Raw genomic sequence first — 16,985 nt, 5'->3', positions numbered from 1 at the left:
TGACCGTGGCCCTGGTCATGTCTGGGCAGGGGAAGGCGAATGGGAAACGGGAGTATCCGTCCACAATGTTCAGGAAGTAAACATTGCGGTCGACGGACGGGAGGGGGCCCTTGAAATCTAAGCTAAGCCGCTCAAAGGGCCATGTAGCTTTGATTAGGTGGGCTCTATCAGGGCGGTAGAACCGAGGCTTGCACTCAGCGCAAGTGTGGCAGTTCCACATCGGAGCAATGGGAATCTTTCAGAAAGGAAATTGAGAGAGTACAATGGCAACATGTTCCCGTAAAGGTCAAGGGTGAGACCAACAAGCCCAGGGAACCTTGGATGTCAAGGGATATACGAGAATGGATTAGGAAAAAAAGGAGGGCTTTTGGCAGATACAAAGGACTAAAGACAGAGGAAGCCCTAGAGGAGTATAAAAAGTGCAGGGGGATACTTAAAAAAGAAATTAGGAGAGCGAGGAGGGGCCATGAAATAACACTGGCGAGCAAAATAAAGGAAAACCCTAAGGTGTTTTATAAGTATATTAAGGGCAAGAGGATAACTAGGGAAAGAGTAGGGCCCATTAGGGACCAAAGTGGCAATGTGTGTGTGGAGCCAGAAGATGTAGGTGGGGTTTTAAATGAATTTTTTGCACCTGTGTTCACTATGGAGAAGGACGATGTAGACATAGAAATTGGGCAGGGGGACTGTGATATACTTGAACATATTAACATCGAGAGGGAGGAGTTACTGGCGGTTTTAGCAGGCTTAAAAGTGGATAAATCCCCAGGGCCAGACGAGATGTATCCCAGGCTGCTGTGTGAGGCAAAGGAGGAGATTGCAGGGGCTCTGACACAAATTTTCAGAACCTCTCTGGCCACAGGGGATGTGCCAGAGGACTGGAGAACAGCTAACATAGTACCATTATTCAAGAAGGGTAGTAGGGATAAACCAGGGAATTACAGGCCAGTGAGCCTAACATCAGTGGTCGGGAAATTATTGGAAAAAATTCTGAGGGACAGAATTAGTCTCCACTTGGAGAGGCAAGGATTAATCAGGGATAGTCAGCATGGCTTTGTCAAGGGAAGATCATGTCTGACTAATTTGATTGAATTTTTCGAGGGGATGACTAGGTGTGTGGATGAGGGTAGTGCAGTGGATGTGGTATACATGGATTTCAGTAAGGCTTTCGATAAAGTCCCGCATAGGAGACTGGTCAAGATGGTAAGAGCCCATGGGATCCAGGGTGCCTTGGCACATTGGATCCAAATCTGGCTTAGTTGCAGAATGCAGAGGGTGATGGTGGAAGGTTGTTTTTGTGACTGGAAGCCTGTGTCCAGTGGGGTACCGCAGGGATCGGTGCTGGGTCCTTTGCTGTTTGTGGTCTACATTAATGATTTGGATGTGAATGTAAAAGGTATGATCAGTAAGTTCGCAGATGACACGAAAATTGGTGGGGTGGTAAATAGCGAGGAGGGTAGCCTCAGTCTACAGGACGATATAGATGGGTTGGTCAGATGGGCGGAACAGTGGCAAATGGAATTTAACCCTGAAAAATGTGAGATGATGCATTTTGGAGGGACTAACAAGGCAAGGGAATACACAATGAATGGTAAGACCCTAGGAAAGACAGAGGATCAGAGGGACCTTGGTGTGCATGTACATAGATCCCTGAAGGCAGCAGAACAGGTGGATAAGGTGGTTAAAAAGGCATATGGGATACTTGCCTTCATTAGCCGAGGCATAGAATATAAGAGTAGGGAGGTTATGATGGAGCTGTGCAAAATGCTGGTTAGGCCACAGTTGGAATACTGTGTGCAGTTCTGGTCGCCACACTATAGGAAGGATGTGATTGCTTTGGAGAGGGTGCAGAGGAGATTCACCAGCATGTTACCTGGGCTGGAGCGCGTCAGCTATGAAGAAAGACTGGACAGGCTGGGGTTGTTTTCCTTGGAGCAGAGAAGGCTGAGGGGGGACCTGATTGAGGTGTACAAAATTATGAGGGGCATAGATATGGTAGATAGAAAGGAACTTTTTCCCTTAGTAGAGGGGTCAATAACAAGGGGGCATAGATTCAAGGTAAGGGGCAGGAGGTTTAGAGGGGATTTGAGGAAGAACTTTTTCACCCAGAGGGTGGTTGGAATCTGGAACTCACTGCCTGAAAGGGTGGTAGAGGCAGGAACCCTCACAACATTCAAGAAGCATTTGGATGAGCACTTGAAATGCCATAGCATACAAGGCTACGGACCAAATGCTGGAAAATGGGATTAGATTAGACAGGGCCTGATGGCCGGCGCAGACACGATGGGCCGAAGGGCCTCTTTCCGTGCTGTAAAACTCTATGACTCTATGAGATTGGGAGAAGGGGAAGTACAACGAGACCTGGGTGTCCTTGCACCAGTTGCTGTATGTAAGCATGCAGGTGCAGCAGGCGGTTAAGAAGGCAAATGGTATGTCGGCCTTCGTAGCAAGAGGGTTCGAGTACAGGAACAAGGAAGTCTTGCTGCAGTTGTACAGGGCCTTGGTGAGACCATACCTTGAGTATTGTGTGCAGTTTTGGTCACCTTATCTGAGGAAGGATGTTCTTGCCATGGAGGGAGTGCAGCGAAGATTCACCAGACTGATACCTGGGATGGTAGGAATGACGTATGAGGAGAGATTGGGTCGATTGGGCTTATACTCGCTGGAGTTCAGAAGAATGAGAGGGGATCTCATTGAAACTTATAGGCCTAGAAATTCAGTATAGCCACTTTTGGGGCGGTAAAGTCGGGCGGCCGCTAAAGTTTGCGCCCGGCGCAAAGTCGCGCCACCTTCGCCGATATTCAGTCGCATCGCCCCAAGAGGTTGCTGCTGTGCTAAAACAGGCGATGCACGACTATCTTTAGGCGCTAAGCCGGCGGTGCTGAGCGATACCCCCGAGGCCGGGCGCAGCGCCGGTGCGGCGAGTTGTTGATTGACGGCAGACACTCTGGCGCCGGTCAGCTCTTAAAGGGGGAGGGTGGATTTGTTTGCCTGCCACGCCCTGCACACTGCAGCCCTCAACCTAGGCCTGACCACTTCAGCTTCATCTGCACAACGCCCAGGGCTATGGAGAAGGCCAGGGAGAGAGCGCAGTGCTTCAGCGACGGTGACCTGAGGCTGCTGGTTGGCGGAGTGGAGCGCAGGCGCCATGTTCTGTTCCCAGAAGGTGGCAAGAGGCCGCTGCCCAGCGCCTACCGGAAAGCCTGGAGGGAGGTCTCAAACAGGGTGTCTTCCAACAGCGTGGTTGCCAGGACTCCTGTGCAATGCCGGAAGAAGTTCAACGACCTCACTCGGGTTGTCAGGGTGAGTACCCTTTCCAGTGTCCTCCTCATCCCTGCATATGCATCTCACTTTATGGGCAAAGGGACCTGAAAGCCCTAATGGCCAGCCCTCATCCAGCAGCTATGGGACTGTCATGAAAATCACTTGCACATTCAGCACTTTACAAACTGTACAAGCTATTCGACCATGGGAGGCATTGCAGACAAGATCAGGGCTTCACACTGTACAAGCTATTCGACCATGGGAGGCAGTGCAGACAAGATCAGGGCTTCACACTATACAAGCTATTCGACCATGGGAGGCAGTGCAGACAAGATCAGGGCTTCACACTGTACTTAGAGGCCGTCCTTTCTCTTGCAGGCCAAGGTGGTGCACAACCGGCAGAAACGAACTGACACCGGGGGAGGCCTGACGTAAAAGAGCTCTCCGACCTCGACCAGCATGTGGAGCGCATTATGGGAGGCCGGCTGATTGGCCCCGTCGCCAGTGGAGATGCCGACCCTGTTCTGGGCACCAATGGTAAGGGCATCACCTTTTTGACCTCGCTCGTTCCACTTGCGCCTCAGATCAGCATCCTTTGCCATTGTCCGACCAATGCAGTGAATGGCACCACTCATGCCTCCCTCGCTGCCGCCCTGTCCTCACTCTAAAGCTACTCTTGTGCCTTCCTGCTTTCAGATGGTGAATCGCCAGGTGAGGAGGCGGGCCCTCAAGCTGCCACTGTCAGCGCTTCTGAATTAGAGGAGGAGGAAGAGGAAGCCGGCCCATCAGTGCCACCCTCAGCCGCGCCAGCCCATGGCGATGAAGGGAACACGTCTTCCCTGGAGGGGAGCCGGGGGGAAGGGTCGGAGGAGAGTGAAGCTCTGGGGCCCAGCGGCCTGCAGCAACGCGGGAGGGGTGGGGAAGCTCGGCGGACTTCTCCCCAGAGGGTGAGTGCGGCCTCCAGTCCTGCGACGGTCAGCGCAGAGGAGGTGCGGCTCCTGGAGGAAATGGCCGTCCAGGCTGAGCGCAGGCACAATGAGCTCATGGCTGCAGTGGCAAGGATGCCTGACTCCATTGAGTCTTTGTCAAGGAGTGTGCAGCAATTTGGAGCAGCACAGGCCAGGAGTCTGGATCAATTCAGTGCAGCACAGGCCAGGAGTCTACAGGACTTCGCGGCAGCACAGGCGGCTTCGAGCCAAGTGCTCAGTCGTGCCGTCCATTCACTGGCTGCTGTCATGCGGTCACAGACCAGGGCCACACGGGCACTAACTGCTGCCACCCTCGCTGGATCAGCCAGGCATCGCCAGGGCACTCGCCATGCAGCAGCAGCCCAGCATTCTGTTATTCAGCTGTTTGCTGCGCATGCTGCAGTGCTGGCCCGTGCGAGTGCCAATGTCTCAGGCGACCAGCGAGCACCTGCGATCTGCCAGGTTGGCACCATTCCTGCAGCTGACACTGCCACTCCGCCATTGCAGCTGCCACGAGCCGCTGGACAGACTGCTGCCGCCCAGCCAGAGTTGGAGCAGTCAGCAGCCGGCCACTCCAAGGCCAGAGCTGGTGCAGGCCGACCCCCAAGGGCATCTGCCGTCTCGCCATCTGCCCCTCAGCAGCCTTCCCCCAGCCTTGCTGCAGCCACTGGGCTCCCATTGAGGAGGAGCTGCAGGGCGGGCAGGGGCCAGGCAAGGATGCGAAAGGCATCGCCCTCGCAGGGCAAAAAGTAGAAGGTATGCACAAATGCCTGGTGCTTTTTGTAAGGCCGAGATTGGTGTAGTTCTGTTTTTGTAAGGCCGAGACTGGTGTCTTTCTTTCTTTTTGTAAGGCCGAGACTGGTGTAGTTGTGTTTTTGTAAGGCCGAGACTGGTATCTTTCTTTCTTTTTGTAAGGCCAAGACTGGTGCAGTTGTGTTTTTGTAAGGCCGAGACTGGTGTCTTTCTTTCTTTTTGTAAGGCCGAGACTGGTAGTTTTGTGTTTTTGGAGGGGGCTTCTCCACATGAGGATGTAATGTGGGAAGGGCAGAGGTTTGCAATAAATTATTGTTCTTAAATTGCACTGTGCATGGTTTTTTTGTAAAGTCCTGGTTGCCCTGCTCGGCTGAGGGCTTGTGGAGCAGCTACATTCATCTGCTGACATTGGCACAAGCCATTCCCTGAGAGGGGGCCTAGAACCGACGTTCAATAAGCTGGCGACGGGCGGCCCTTGCACTTTCTGCCTCCCTCCTGTGCTGGTCCTCCTCCTCCTCCTCCTCCTCCTCCTCCTCAGGTGGTCCTCCAATGTCTGGTGGCAGTGGCTGAGTCCTGCGGATAGCCAGGTTGTGCAGCATGCAGCAAACGACCACGAAATGGGAGACTCGAATATTGTAGGGCTCCACCGGAACGATCCAGACAGCGGAACTGTTGCTTCAGGACGCCGATTGTTTGTTCGATGATGTTCCTGGTCGCTTGATGGCTATCGTTGTATCCCTCTTCAGCAGGGGTGCTGGGCGCACGGAGCGGGGTCATCAGCCAGGTACACAAAGGATAGCCTTTGTCCCCGATAAGCCATCCTCATGGGTGAGGCTGGGCCTGGAACATGTCTGCCACAGAAGCCTGGCGCAGGATGAAGGCATCATGGCTGCTGCCTGGAAAGCGGGCATTGACAGCTAGGATGAGCTGCCTGTGGTCACAAACCAGCTGGATGTTCAGCGAATGGTAGCCCTTCCGGTTGCGGTAATCCTCGGCATTCTCCAGAGGTGCCCGCAAAGCCACATGCGTGCAGTCAATGGCGCCCTGCACCATGGGGAAGCCCGCGAATGCTGCAAAGCCCATTGCACGCTGTTGCTGCTTGGCAAGGGCCATGGAGAAGGAGATGAACTGACGTCTCCTTTTGAAAAGGGCATTGGTCACCTGGCGGATGCAGCAATGCACGGCGAACTGGGAGATGTTGGAAATGTCCCCAGTAGCGGATTGGAAGGAGCCGGTGGCATAGAAGTTGAGAGCCACCGTCACCTTCACTACCACCGACAGAGACGTCCTGCTCCTCAGCTGTGGCTGCAGATCACCGCCAAGCAGCTGGCAGATCTCTGTGACCACGTCCCTTCTGAATCGCAGCCTCCGAACACACTGCTCCTCAGACATGTTGAGATAGGAGAACTGCTGGCGGTATACCCTGGGTGGGTAAGGCCTCCTTTCCCAACGCCTGTTGCCCCCTCTCCGTCTAGCCAGGGCTGCCACTCTCTCACGGCGTCTGTGAGCCCTTTGGATGCAATTGAGAGAGCCAGCGTTTGCACCCATTGCAGCCCCCATAATATGCTGGCAAGCAATGATATGTCAATGAAGGCAAAGACAAGTGGAAAGCTGTGGCCTGAAGCCACAAGTACCTGTCCGAGTGTTGGGCCAAAGCAGAAAGCTCTCTACCTTGGTCTCTCTGCAAAGATCCGTCTCTCAAGAAGGAGTGCTGCGAAATGGCAGCCTTTTATAGTGCAGGAGGAGTGCCCTTTAATTTGCGCCCCCCGCGCCCCGCATCGACTGAGCACCGTTCCACTCTAACAGTCGCTAGGGGCGCCAGGCGCACAATGGGGCGTTGCGACTGAATTTCCGGTTGGGGGCGCACAAAGGGCGTTGCACGAGGAAATGACGTCATGATCTGCGCGCGCAGCTGAGCGCGCGCAAAGACTTTGCGCCGCCGCTAAATCGTGAGTGAAGTTGGGGAGAGGTGCAGATCGCGCTGCGCCTGGCCGCTAGCCACCTAGCGCCCGACATATACTCCTCCTAAGGCGCTACCGGCTGGCGCAACCAACTGAATTTCTAGGCCATAAAATTCTAGCAGGACTAGACAGACTAGATTCAGGAAGGCTGTTCCCGATGGCGGGGAGTCCAGAACCAGGGGTCACAGTCTAAGGATAAGGGGTAAGCCATTTAGGACAGAGATGAGGAGGAATTTCTTCACCCAGAGAGTGGTGAACCTGTGGAATTCTCTACCACAGAAGGCGGTTGAGGCCAATTCATTAAATATATTCAAGAAGGAGTTAGATATATTTCTTAAAGCGAAAGGGATCAAGGGATATGGGGAGAAGGCAGGGACAGGGTACTGAATTTGGATGATCAGCCATGATCTCATTGAATGGCGGAGCAGGTTTGAGGGGCCGAATGGCCTACTCCTGCTCCTATCTTCTATGTTTCTATGTTTCGACTGGGATGGGTGTGCCATTGTCGTGTTCAAAGCCGTTGCCTCTGTCGATGCCGGGTGGTCTGTCCAGTTTTATTCTTACTATTGTTTTTCGTTGCCATTTGGTACAACTGAGACTTCAGAGGGCAGTTAAGAGTCAACCACATTGCTGTGGGTGTGGAGTCACATATAGGCCAGGCCAGGTAAGGATGGCAGATTTCTTTCCCTAAAGGACATTAATGAACCAGATGGATTTTTACAACAATCCAGTAGTTTCATGCTTTTTATTCCAGATTTATTTTATTAACTGAATTTAAATTCCCCAACTGTCGTGGTGGAGTTTGAACTCACGTCTCTGGATCATTAGTCCAAGCCTCTGGATTACAAGTCCAGTAACATAACCACTTTGCTACCCTACCCCAAAAGTATTGCAGTAACTTAGTTTACAGAGTTGGTTAGTTGCTTTGAGTTTGAAGCTAACGCTTGCTATTTAATTTTAGGGCTTTACAATGAACCATCAATAACTGTGGCACCCAAGGATGAAGTCCAGTATGGAACTGAGGTGAATCTAACCTGCTCTTCCAGTAACGGTTATCCAAAGCCAGAAGTTGAGTGGTACAATGAAACTGGAGATGTTCCTTTTGAAAAGGATGAGACAAACACCAGATGTGATCCTGTCAACCGCTTGTGCAACGTTACCAGTGTCCTGAGGGTCAGAGTTACTACAGAATGTATTATAATCTGCTCCATAATAAACTCCAGCCTTCAAGACAATAAAACGTCAGCATATCATCTCCGTACGTAACCATGTTAGGATACATTGCATGTTTAAACAATCTATGTCTTGATATAACACAGCGATCATATTTCAATATTTTGGTGATAGCATCATTCATATTTGTTGGATGCAAATTCTATTATGATAGACTCACTAAAGAAAGATTCCTTATACCACATGCACTCAGGACACAGCCCACTGGATTTTTGGGTTAATCGGTATTTGTGACCGGAAAATTGCAGAAGATTATGGCAACACTTATGTGATATTCCTTCATTTCTCATGGAGAAATTGTGGGCTATTGTGGATCTGTTTGGACTCTCTGGGGAGAAATTCCCTACCTTATCGCCACCCGTTAGTGCGGCGTAATGTGGAGAAAGCGGCGGCGGCCGCTCTTCCGCCAGCTGGTTGTGGGTCCCACTGCATCCTCCATTTTCAAAGTCCTGGTAGCGCTGCTGTTATGAATTATCGTCCTGCAAAGAAAAATGGTGGTGCACGCTGACTTAATATCACCACGGCAAACTGCGACCCTAGTGCTGAGTTCAGTGCTGGGTCCTAAGCATGCCAGGTAAACCCAGCAAGCAAACTGACAGAGGCGCTGTCAGCAGAAGAGGAGGTAGCAGAAGGAAGGATGGAATCCAGACCACACCTTTCTGGCTAGGATATCCAGAATGGAATCATCCGCCTGCGATTCCAGTGACCATAACTCCAAATTCCCTTTTCAAGTTTTGTCCCATACCTTACCTTCCCTCTGTTACTGACCATCACAGTGTCCTTTTGGCCACAATGCTGAAATAAAAGCCGCCACAAAGCAAACTTTCTAATCCAACGTTATGCATCTATCCATCCAATATGGCATCAAGAAATGAACTCATCACCCTTATTCATTCTCTTAGTGACTGCCTTGTGTGTGCCTTTGCCTATCCTACTGATGTCACACAGTGCTACCCTAGTAGCTGCAGCATGGCTGGTGGAAGGCTGCTGACTTTCAGTGGCGGACACTGCAAATGGCCTTGCTGGTCGACCTTGAGTAGCTGGTGGCTGGGAGAGTCAAAACAAGTGATGGTGTTTCTTCTTCTTCTTCACTCTCCTCTCCCACTTCTTGGTCACCCACTGGCTGGGCAGGCTGCAATTCTTGGGTGTGTAAAATGAGGAAGGCACAAGGGTGGAGTTGTGGTGAGGGGAGGGCAGCAAAGCAAGAGGTGCATGGCAGAAGGAAGGTAATGTATGAGGTGTTATATCCGTGTATCTTAATGTTGTGTCCTTCAATAATCAGACAAAGACTGCAGGGAACGATCAACAGGTGTTTACTGAATGAGGGTTCAAACTGCAACTGGCTGTACAGATCACTACTCAGGGTTTATATACAGGTGTGGTCACTGCCGGTACTACAGGATACAGGAGCTGTAAAAAGTAGTTCTCCCCCTTAAAGGTACATGTTGAATCTGTGATTCTTAAAGTATGGTGTTTTCCAATAACTAGACGGAGGCTGTAAATTAACAATCAACAGGTGTTTACTGGAGGAGGGTAGTCTAAAGACTAACAGTACAGATGCCTGCTCAAGGCTTATATACAGGTGTGGTCACTGCTGGTACTACAGTATACAGGAGCTGTAAAAGTAGTTCTCTCTTAAAGGTACATACACTACAATTCCTCCCCTTTTAGATTAACAGTACCCATAACATTCAAATAACAGTTAACACTTTAACATGCACATTTAACTGAAATAGTCCATTTATAGATTCAGTCTTTGGGGTGGCTTCCTGATCCTTTCTGGATAGCGCCTTTCCTGAGTGTCTTGTTCTTGGTGCGGAGGCAATTCTGGCCCCCTTTCGTCGGTTAGTTCATCAGTTTCTGCTGCTACTGTTTCTGGGGTAGATGCTACCGGTATGTCGGGTTCATTCCCAGATACGCGAGACATGGGGTTGAATTGTTCCTGTGACGCAAGGATCTGGTCGACGTGGCGTCTCACAATGTTCTCCCCGACATCCACTGTGTACATTAGTGGCCCCTGCCGTGTGCATATCGTTCCGGGTTGCCATTTCTCTGTTCGGTAGTCGCGGGCCAAGACTGGTTGTCCTACATTGAAGCTCCTTGTCGGCTTCTCATTGATGTGCTGGAATTGCTTATCCTCAACATTTCTTCGCACATTTGGTCTGAGCAAATCCAGACGAGATCTCAACCTTCGGTTAAAGAACATCATGGCCAGGGCCTGGTTGGTGACTGCATGTGTCGCATTTCTGTAGGCTAACAGGAAATTGTCTACCTTATGCTGCAGTGGAATGTCGTCATCGCACATGGCCTTTACTGCTTTTTTAAAGGTTTGTACGAACCTCTCAGCCAATCCATTTGTGGCTGGATGATACGGGGCGGATGTGTAATGCCTTACCCCATTCCTTTTCATAAATCTTCGAAACTCTTCGGACACAAACTGTGGTCCGTTATCAGAGCAAATCTGCTCTGGCAAGCCGTTCCTGGCAAAAATGGTCCGTAGGACTGCAATAGTTTTCTCCGTGGTGGTGGAGGACATTTTGATCACCTCAGGCCATTTCGAGTGCGCATCCACGGCTATTAAAAACATTGAGTCCATGAATGGACCAGCAAAATCAATATGCACCCGTTGCCATGGAGATGAGGGCCACTCCCATGGGTGTAGAGGGGCATGTGGTGGTGCATTTTGGACCTACTGGAATCCTGAGCAGCTCTTTGTCAGGTCCTCGATTTGCTGATCGATCCCCGGCCACCACACATAAGCCCTAGCAAGGCTTTTCATTTTCACCCCTCCCAGATGACCTTCGTGAAGCTCATTGAGCACTCTCTCCGTTAACTTGGGTGGAATTACCACTCGGGATCCACACATCAAGGTCCCCTGGCATACTGACAGCTGTTCTCTTCTGGATGAGAATGCTGGCAACAGTGAGTCGCCATGTGCTGGCCATCCCTTCACCATCAACTCATATATCCGAGACAGTGTCGGGTCATTTCGGGTCTCCTTCTCTATACCAGCGTTAGTTACTGGCAAGCATTCAATTATAGTCGAATGAAATATTTCGACAGGATTCACTGCTGGTGCTTCCTCCGCAGTAGGCAGTGGCAGGCATGATAGCCCATCAGCGTTTCCATGCTGTTTCGTGCCCTTATACTTAATTTCATATTGGTGCGCCCCTAGAAAAAGGGACCATCTTTGTAGCCGTTGCGCAGTCATCACCGGAACGCCCTTCTTTGGATTAAAGATGGAGACAAGTGGTTGGTGATCAGTCAGCAAGGTGAACTTCTGCCCGTGCAGATAGTGATTGAACTTTTTCACTCCCCACACTAGGCTGAGGGCCTCCCTGTCAATCTGGGCGTAGTTGCGCTCGGCTGAGGTTAGTGACCGAGACGCAAAGGCTACTGGCCTCTCCGAGCCGTCCGGGAATTTGTGCGACAGCACCGCTCCAATGCCATAGGGTGATGCATGACACGTCAACCGAATTGGTAGTGCTGGGTTGAAATGAGCCAACACCTCTTTTGATGTGATCAATGCTTTGCTCTTCTGGAAAGCTCGTTTACATTCGTCACTCCACTTCCATGGTACCCCCGTTTGCAGTAGGGTGTTCAGTGGGTGTAGTATGGTAGACAAATTCGGCAAGAACTTATGGTAGTAGTTCACCAGCCCAAGGAACGACCTCAGTTGTGACACATTTTCCGGTGCTGGAGCCTTGACTACTGCCTCAATCTTTTCAGGGGACTTATGTAACCCCTCTTTATCAATAACGTGGCCACAATACGAGATCTGCTTCTGGAAAAACTCGTATTTGTGGCGATTAGCTCGGAGCCCATATTCCTTCAATCTAGTGAGCACCTGCTCCAGGTTGGCGAGGTGATCACTTTCATTTTCGCCCGTGACCAGGATGTCGTCCAAATAACACTCCCCCTCCCCGCTCTCTCCCCCTCCCCGCTCTCTCCCCCTCCCCGCACTCTCCCCCCTCCCCTCTCTCTCCCCTCCCCTCTCTCCCCCCTCCACTCTCTCCCCCTCCACTCTCTCCCCCTCCCCTCTCTCCCCCTCCCCTCTCGCCCCCTCCCCTCTCTCCCCTCTCTCCCCCCTCCCCTCTCTCCCCCCATCCCCTCTCTCTCCCCCTCCCCTCTCTCCCCCCCTCCCCTCTCTCCCCCCCTCCCCTCTCTCCCTCCCTCCCCTCTCTCCCCCCCTCCCCTCTCTCCCCCCTTCCCTCTCTCCCCCCTCCCCTCTCTCCCCCCTCCCCTCTCTCCCCCTCCCCTCTCTCCCCCTCCCCTCTCTCCCCCCCACCCCTCTCTCCCCCCTCCCCTCTCTCCCCCCCTCCCCTCTCTCCCCCCTCCCCTATCTCCCCCCTCCCCTCTCTCCCCCCCTCCCCTCTCTCCCCCCCTCCCCTCTCTCCCCCCCTCCCCTCTCTCCCCCCTCCCCTCTCTCCCCCCTCCCCTCTCTCCCCCCCTCCCCTCTCTCCCCCTCCCCTCTCTCCCCCCCTCCCCTCTCTCCCCCTCCCCTCTCTCCCCCTCCCCTCTCTCCCTCTCTCCCCCCCTCCTCTTCTCCTCCCTCCCCACTCCCCTCTCTCCCCCCTCCTCCCTCTCTCCCCCTCCTCCCTCTCTCCCCCTCCTCCCTCTCTCCCCCTCCCCCCTCTCTCCCCCTCCCCTCTCTCTCCCCCTCCCCTCTCTCTCCCCCTCCCCTCTCTCTCCCCCTCCCCTCTCTCTCCCCCTCCCCGCTCTCTCCCCCTCCCCGCTCTCTCCCCCTCCCCGCTCTCTCCCCCTCCCCGCTCTCTCCCCCTCCCCGCTCTCTCCCCCTCCCCGCTCTCTCCCCCGTCCCCGCTCTCTCCCCCGTTCCCGCTCTCTCCCCCGTCCCCGCTCTCTCCCCCGTCCCCGCTCTCTCTCCCCGCACCCTACTCTCTCTCACCCCCCTCCCCGCTCTCTCTCCCCCCTCCCCGCTCTCTCTCCCCCCTCCCCGCTCTCTCTCCCCCCTCCCCGCTCTCTCTCCCCCCTCCCCGCTCTCTCTCCCCCCTACCCGCTCTCTCTCCCCCCTCCCCGCTCTCTCTCCCCCCTCCCCGCTCTCTCTCCCCCCTCCCCGCTCTCTCTCCCCCCTCCCCGCTCTCTCTCCCCCCTCCCCGCTCTCTCTCCCCCCTCCCCGCTTTCTCTCTCCCCCCTCCCCGTCTCCCCCCTCCCCGCTCTCTCTCTCCCCCCTCCCCGCTCTCTCTCTCCCCCCTCCCCGCTCTCTCTCTCCCCCCTCCCCGCTCTCTCTCCCCCCTACCCGCTCTCTCTCCCCCTCCCCGCTCTCTCTCCCCCTCCCCGCTCTCTCTCCCCCTCCCCGTTCTCTCTCCCCCTCCCCGCTCTCTCACCCCCTCCCCGCTCTCTCACCCCTCCCCGCTCTCCCCCCCTCTCCCCCTCTCTTCCCTCCCACCTCTCTCCCCCCTCCCTCCCACCTCTCTCCCCACTCTCCCCCTCCCTCCCACCTCTCTCCCCCTCCCTCCCCCTCCCTCCCACCTCTCTCCCCCCTCTCCCCCTCCCTCCCCCTCCACTCTCCCTCCCCCTCCACTCTCCCTCCTCTCACTCTCCCGCTCCCCTCCTCTCCCTCCCCCCTCCCCGCTCTCTCTCTCCCCCCTCCCCGCTCTCTCTCTCCCCCCTCCCCACTCTCTCTCTCCCCTCCCCTCCCCGCTCTCTCTCTCCCCTCCCCGCTCTCTCTCTCTCTCTCTCTCTCCCCTCCCCGCTCTCTCTCTCTCTCTCTCTCCCCTCCCCGCTCTCTCTCTCTCCCCCTCCCCGCTCTCTCTCCCCCTCCCCGCTCTCTCACCCCTCCCCGCTCTCTCACCCCTCCCCGCTCTCTCACCCCCCCCGCTCTCTCACCCCTCCCCGCTCTCTCACCCCTCCCCGCTCTCTCACCCCTCCCCGCTCTCTCACCCCTCCCCGCTCTCTCACCCCTCCCCGCTCTCTCACCCCTCCCCGCTCTCTCACCCCTCCCCGCCCGCTCACCCCTCCCCGCCCGCTCACCCCTCCCCGCCCGCTCACCCCTCCCCGCCCGCTCACCCCTCCCCGCCCGCTCACCCCTCCCCGCCCGCTCACCCCTCCCCGCTCGCTCACCCCTCCCCGCTCGCTCACCCCTCCCCGCTCGCTCACCCCTCCCCGCTCGCTCACCCCTCCATGCTCGCTCACCCCTCCCCGCTCGCTCACCCCTCCCCGCTCGCTCACCCCTCCCCGCTCGCTCACCCCTCCCCGCTCGCTCACCCCTCCCCCTCTCCCCCTCCGCCTCTCCCCTCCTCTCCCTCTCCCCCCTCTCCCTCTTCCCCCCCTCTCCCTCTTCCCCTCCTCTCCCTCTTCCCCTCCTCTCCCTCTTCCCCTCCTCTCCCTCTTCCCCTCCTCTCCCTTTTCCCCTCCTCTCCCTCTTCCCCTCCTCTCCCCCTCCTCTCCCTCTTCCCCTCCTCTCCCTCTTCCCCTCCTCTCCCTCTTCCCCTCCTCTCCCTCTTCCCCTCCTCTCCCTCTCCCCCTCCCCGCTCTGACCCCTCCCCTCTCTCTCCCCCCTCCCCGCTCTGACCCCTCCCCTCTCTCTCCCCCCTCCCCTCTCTCTCCCCCCTCCACTCTCTCCCCCTCCCCTCTCTCCCCCTCCCCTCTCTCTATCCCCCTCCCCTCCCCTCTCTCTCCCCCCTTGCCCTCCACTCCCCCTCTCTCCCCTCCTCTCTTCCCCTCCACTCCCCCCTCTCTTCCCCCCCACTCCCCCCTCTCTTCCCCCCTCCCCTCTCTCTCCCCCTCCCCTCTCTCTCCCCCACTCCCCTGTCCCCCCTCCCCTCTCTCCCCCCTCCCCTCTCCCCCCTCCGCTTTCTCCCCTATCCCCCCTCTCCCCCACCCCTCTCTCAACCCGCTCCTCTCTCCCCCCTCCCCGCTCTCACCCACCTCCCACTCTCTCCCCCTCCCCTCTCTCTCCCCCTCCCCTCTCTCTCTCCCCCCCTCCCCGCTCTCTGCCCCCCTCCCTGCTCTCTCCCCCCCCTCCCTGATCTCTGCCCCCCCTCCCTGATCTCTGCCGACGCGCTCTCCCCCCCCGCTCTCTCCCCCCCGCTCTCTCCCCCCCCGCTCTCTCCCCCTCCCCGCGCTCTCCCCCCTCCCCGCTCTCTCCCCCCTCGCCGCTCACTCTCTCCCCCCTCCCCGCTCTCTCTCCCCCCTCCCCGCTCCCTCCCTCCCCCTCCCCGCGCTCTCCCCCCACCCGCTATCCCCCCTCCCCTCTCCCCCCTCTCTCCCACCTCTCTCCCACCTCTCTCCCACCTCTCTCCCCCTCCTCTCTCCCACCTCTCTCTCTCCCCCTCTCTCTACCCCTCTCGCTCCACCTCTCCTCCTCTCTCCTCCTCTCTCTCCCCCTCGCTCTCCTCCTCACTCTCCCCCTCTCCCTCCCCTCCTCTCCCTCTCCCTCTCTCCCTCTCTGATGCGCTATCAATTACTCATAAAAGACTGAGAGTTAGAAGAGTAACCAAAGGCTTTTATTAACAACAGAATGGAGCTCTGCCTCGAGTGGTCGACCGGTCCAGAAATACAAAGGGCTGGGGAGCAGTCACCTTTATACTAGGACCTGTGGGAGGAGTCAGCCGAGGAATGTCCAGGCATGTACACAGTGGAATACAAACAGGACAAACAGGAATACAAACAGTGGTTTACCACATTCACCCCTTGTTTAAAATTGAGTCCGGCGGGGTGAAGTGTATTAAAAGTTAGTGTATTGGAGTCTCTCCGGAGGTCTTGTCTGCCGCTGTGATCGGCGTGGCGACGGCAGGGGTAGTGAAGCTTCCGGCGTCGAGTCCAGCGTAGGCTGTGGCACAGGCGTGTCGTCCTCGTAGATGTCGAGCGGGTCGCGGGGCCCCGGCCTGCCGTCTGCTGGGGCTGGATATCGGATCGTGGGGGGGGGGGTGGTAGTGGGTAGTGGGTAGTGGGTTACTGCGGCCCCCGAGGGTGCAAGGTCTCTTATGGAGACTGGGTCCTCCCGCCCGTCCGGGTATGCGATGTAAGCATACTGGGGGTTGGCGTGGAGGAGGTCGACCCTCTCGACCAGGGGGTCCGTTTTATGGGTCCTCACGTGTCTTCTCAGTAGGACCGGCCCTGGGGACGTCAGCCATGGCGGTAGCGATGTCCCCGATGTGGACTTCCTTGGGAAGACAAACATTTTCTCATGAGGGGTGGCGTTAGTGGCAGTGCAGAGCAGTGACCGAATAGAGTGGAGCGCATCGGGGAGCACATCCTGCCAGCGGGAGGTTGGAAAGCCCCTAGACTTTAAGGCTAGCAGGACGGCCTTCCAAACTGTCGCATTTTCTCTTTCCACCTGTCCGTTCCCCCGGGGGTTGTAACTGGTGGTCCTGCTTGTGGCAATACCCCTAGTTAGCAGGTACTGACGGAGTTCGTCGCTCATAAACGATGAGCCCCGGTCGCTATGGATATAGCTGGGGAAGCTGAACAGGGTGAAGAGGTTGTTCAGACATTTAATGACCGTGGCACTGGTCATGTCCGGGCAGGGGATGGCGAACGGGAAACGGGAGTACTCATCAATAATCTTGAGGAAGTACACATTGCGGTCGGAGGAGGGGAGAGGCCCTTTAAAATCAACGCTCAGGCGCTCGAAGGGGCGAGTGGCTTTTATCAGGTGGGCCCTGTCTGGTCTATAAAAGTGTGGTTTGCACTCAGCGCAGACTTGGCAGTTCCTGGTCATGGTCCTGACCTCCTCAATAGAGTAAGGCAGGTTGCGAGCCTTGATGAAGTGGAAGAACCTGGTGACCCCCGGGTGGCAGAGGTCATTGTGGAGGACCCGTAGTCTATCGATCTGCGCGCTGGC

The 16,985-nt window shown here is 55.8% G+C and overlaps 1 protein-coding gene across 1 annotated transcript in view; it reads left to right on the top strand.

Annotated features, from left to right (window-relative positions):
* The window catches only part of LOC147111543 (CD276 antigen-like), a 45,691-nt gene extending 37,479 nt beyond the window's left edge, over positions 1-8,212 (top strand). Inside the window, exon 2 of the mRNA XM_085999898.1 lies at positions 7,908-8,212. Coding sequence (XP_085856024.1) covers positions 7,908-8,212 — 305 coding nt within the window. The remainder of the gene's footprint in view (positions 1-7,907) is intronic.
* The last annotated feature ends 8,773 nt before the right edge of the window (positions 8,213-16,985 follow it).

The sequence above is a fragment of the Somniosus microcephalus genome, chromosome 10 (genome assembly GCF_052327205.1).
Source record: "Somniosus microcephalus isolate GS21.2 chromosome 10, FLI_Smic_1.0, whole genome shotgun sequence".
Classification (NCBI taxonomy): domain Eukaryota; kingdom Metazoa; phylum Chordata; class Chondrichthyes; order Squaliformes; family Somniosidae; genus Somniosus; species Somniosus microcephalus.
The sequence above is the reverse complement of the archived record's forward strand: the minus strand, read 5'-3'. Positions and strand labels throughout refer to the sequence as shown.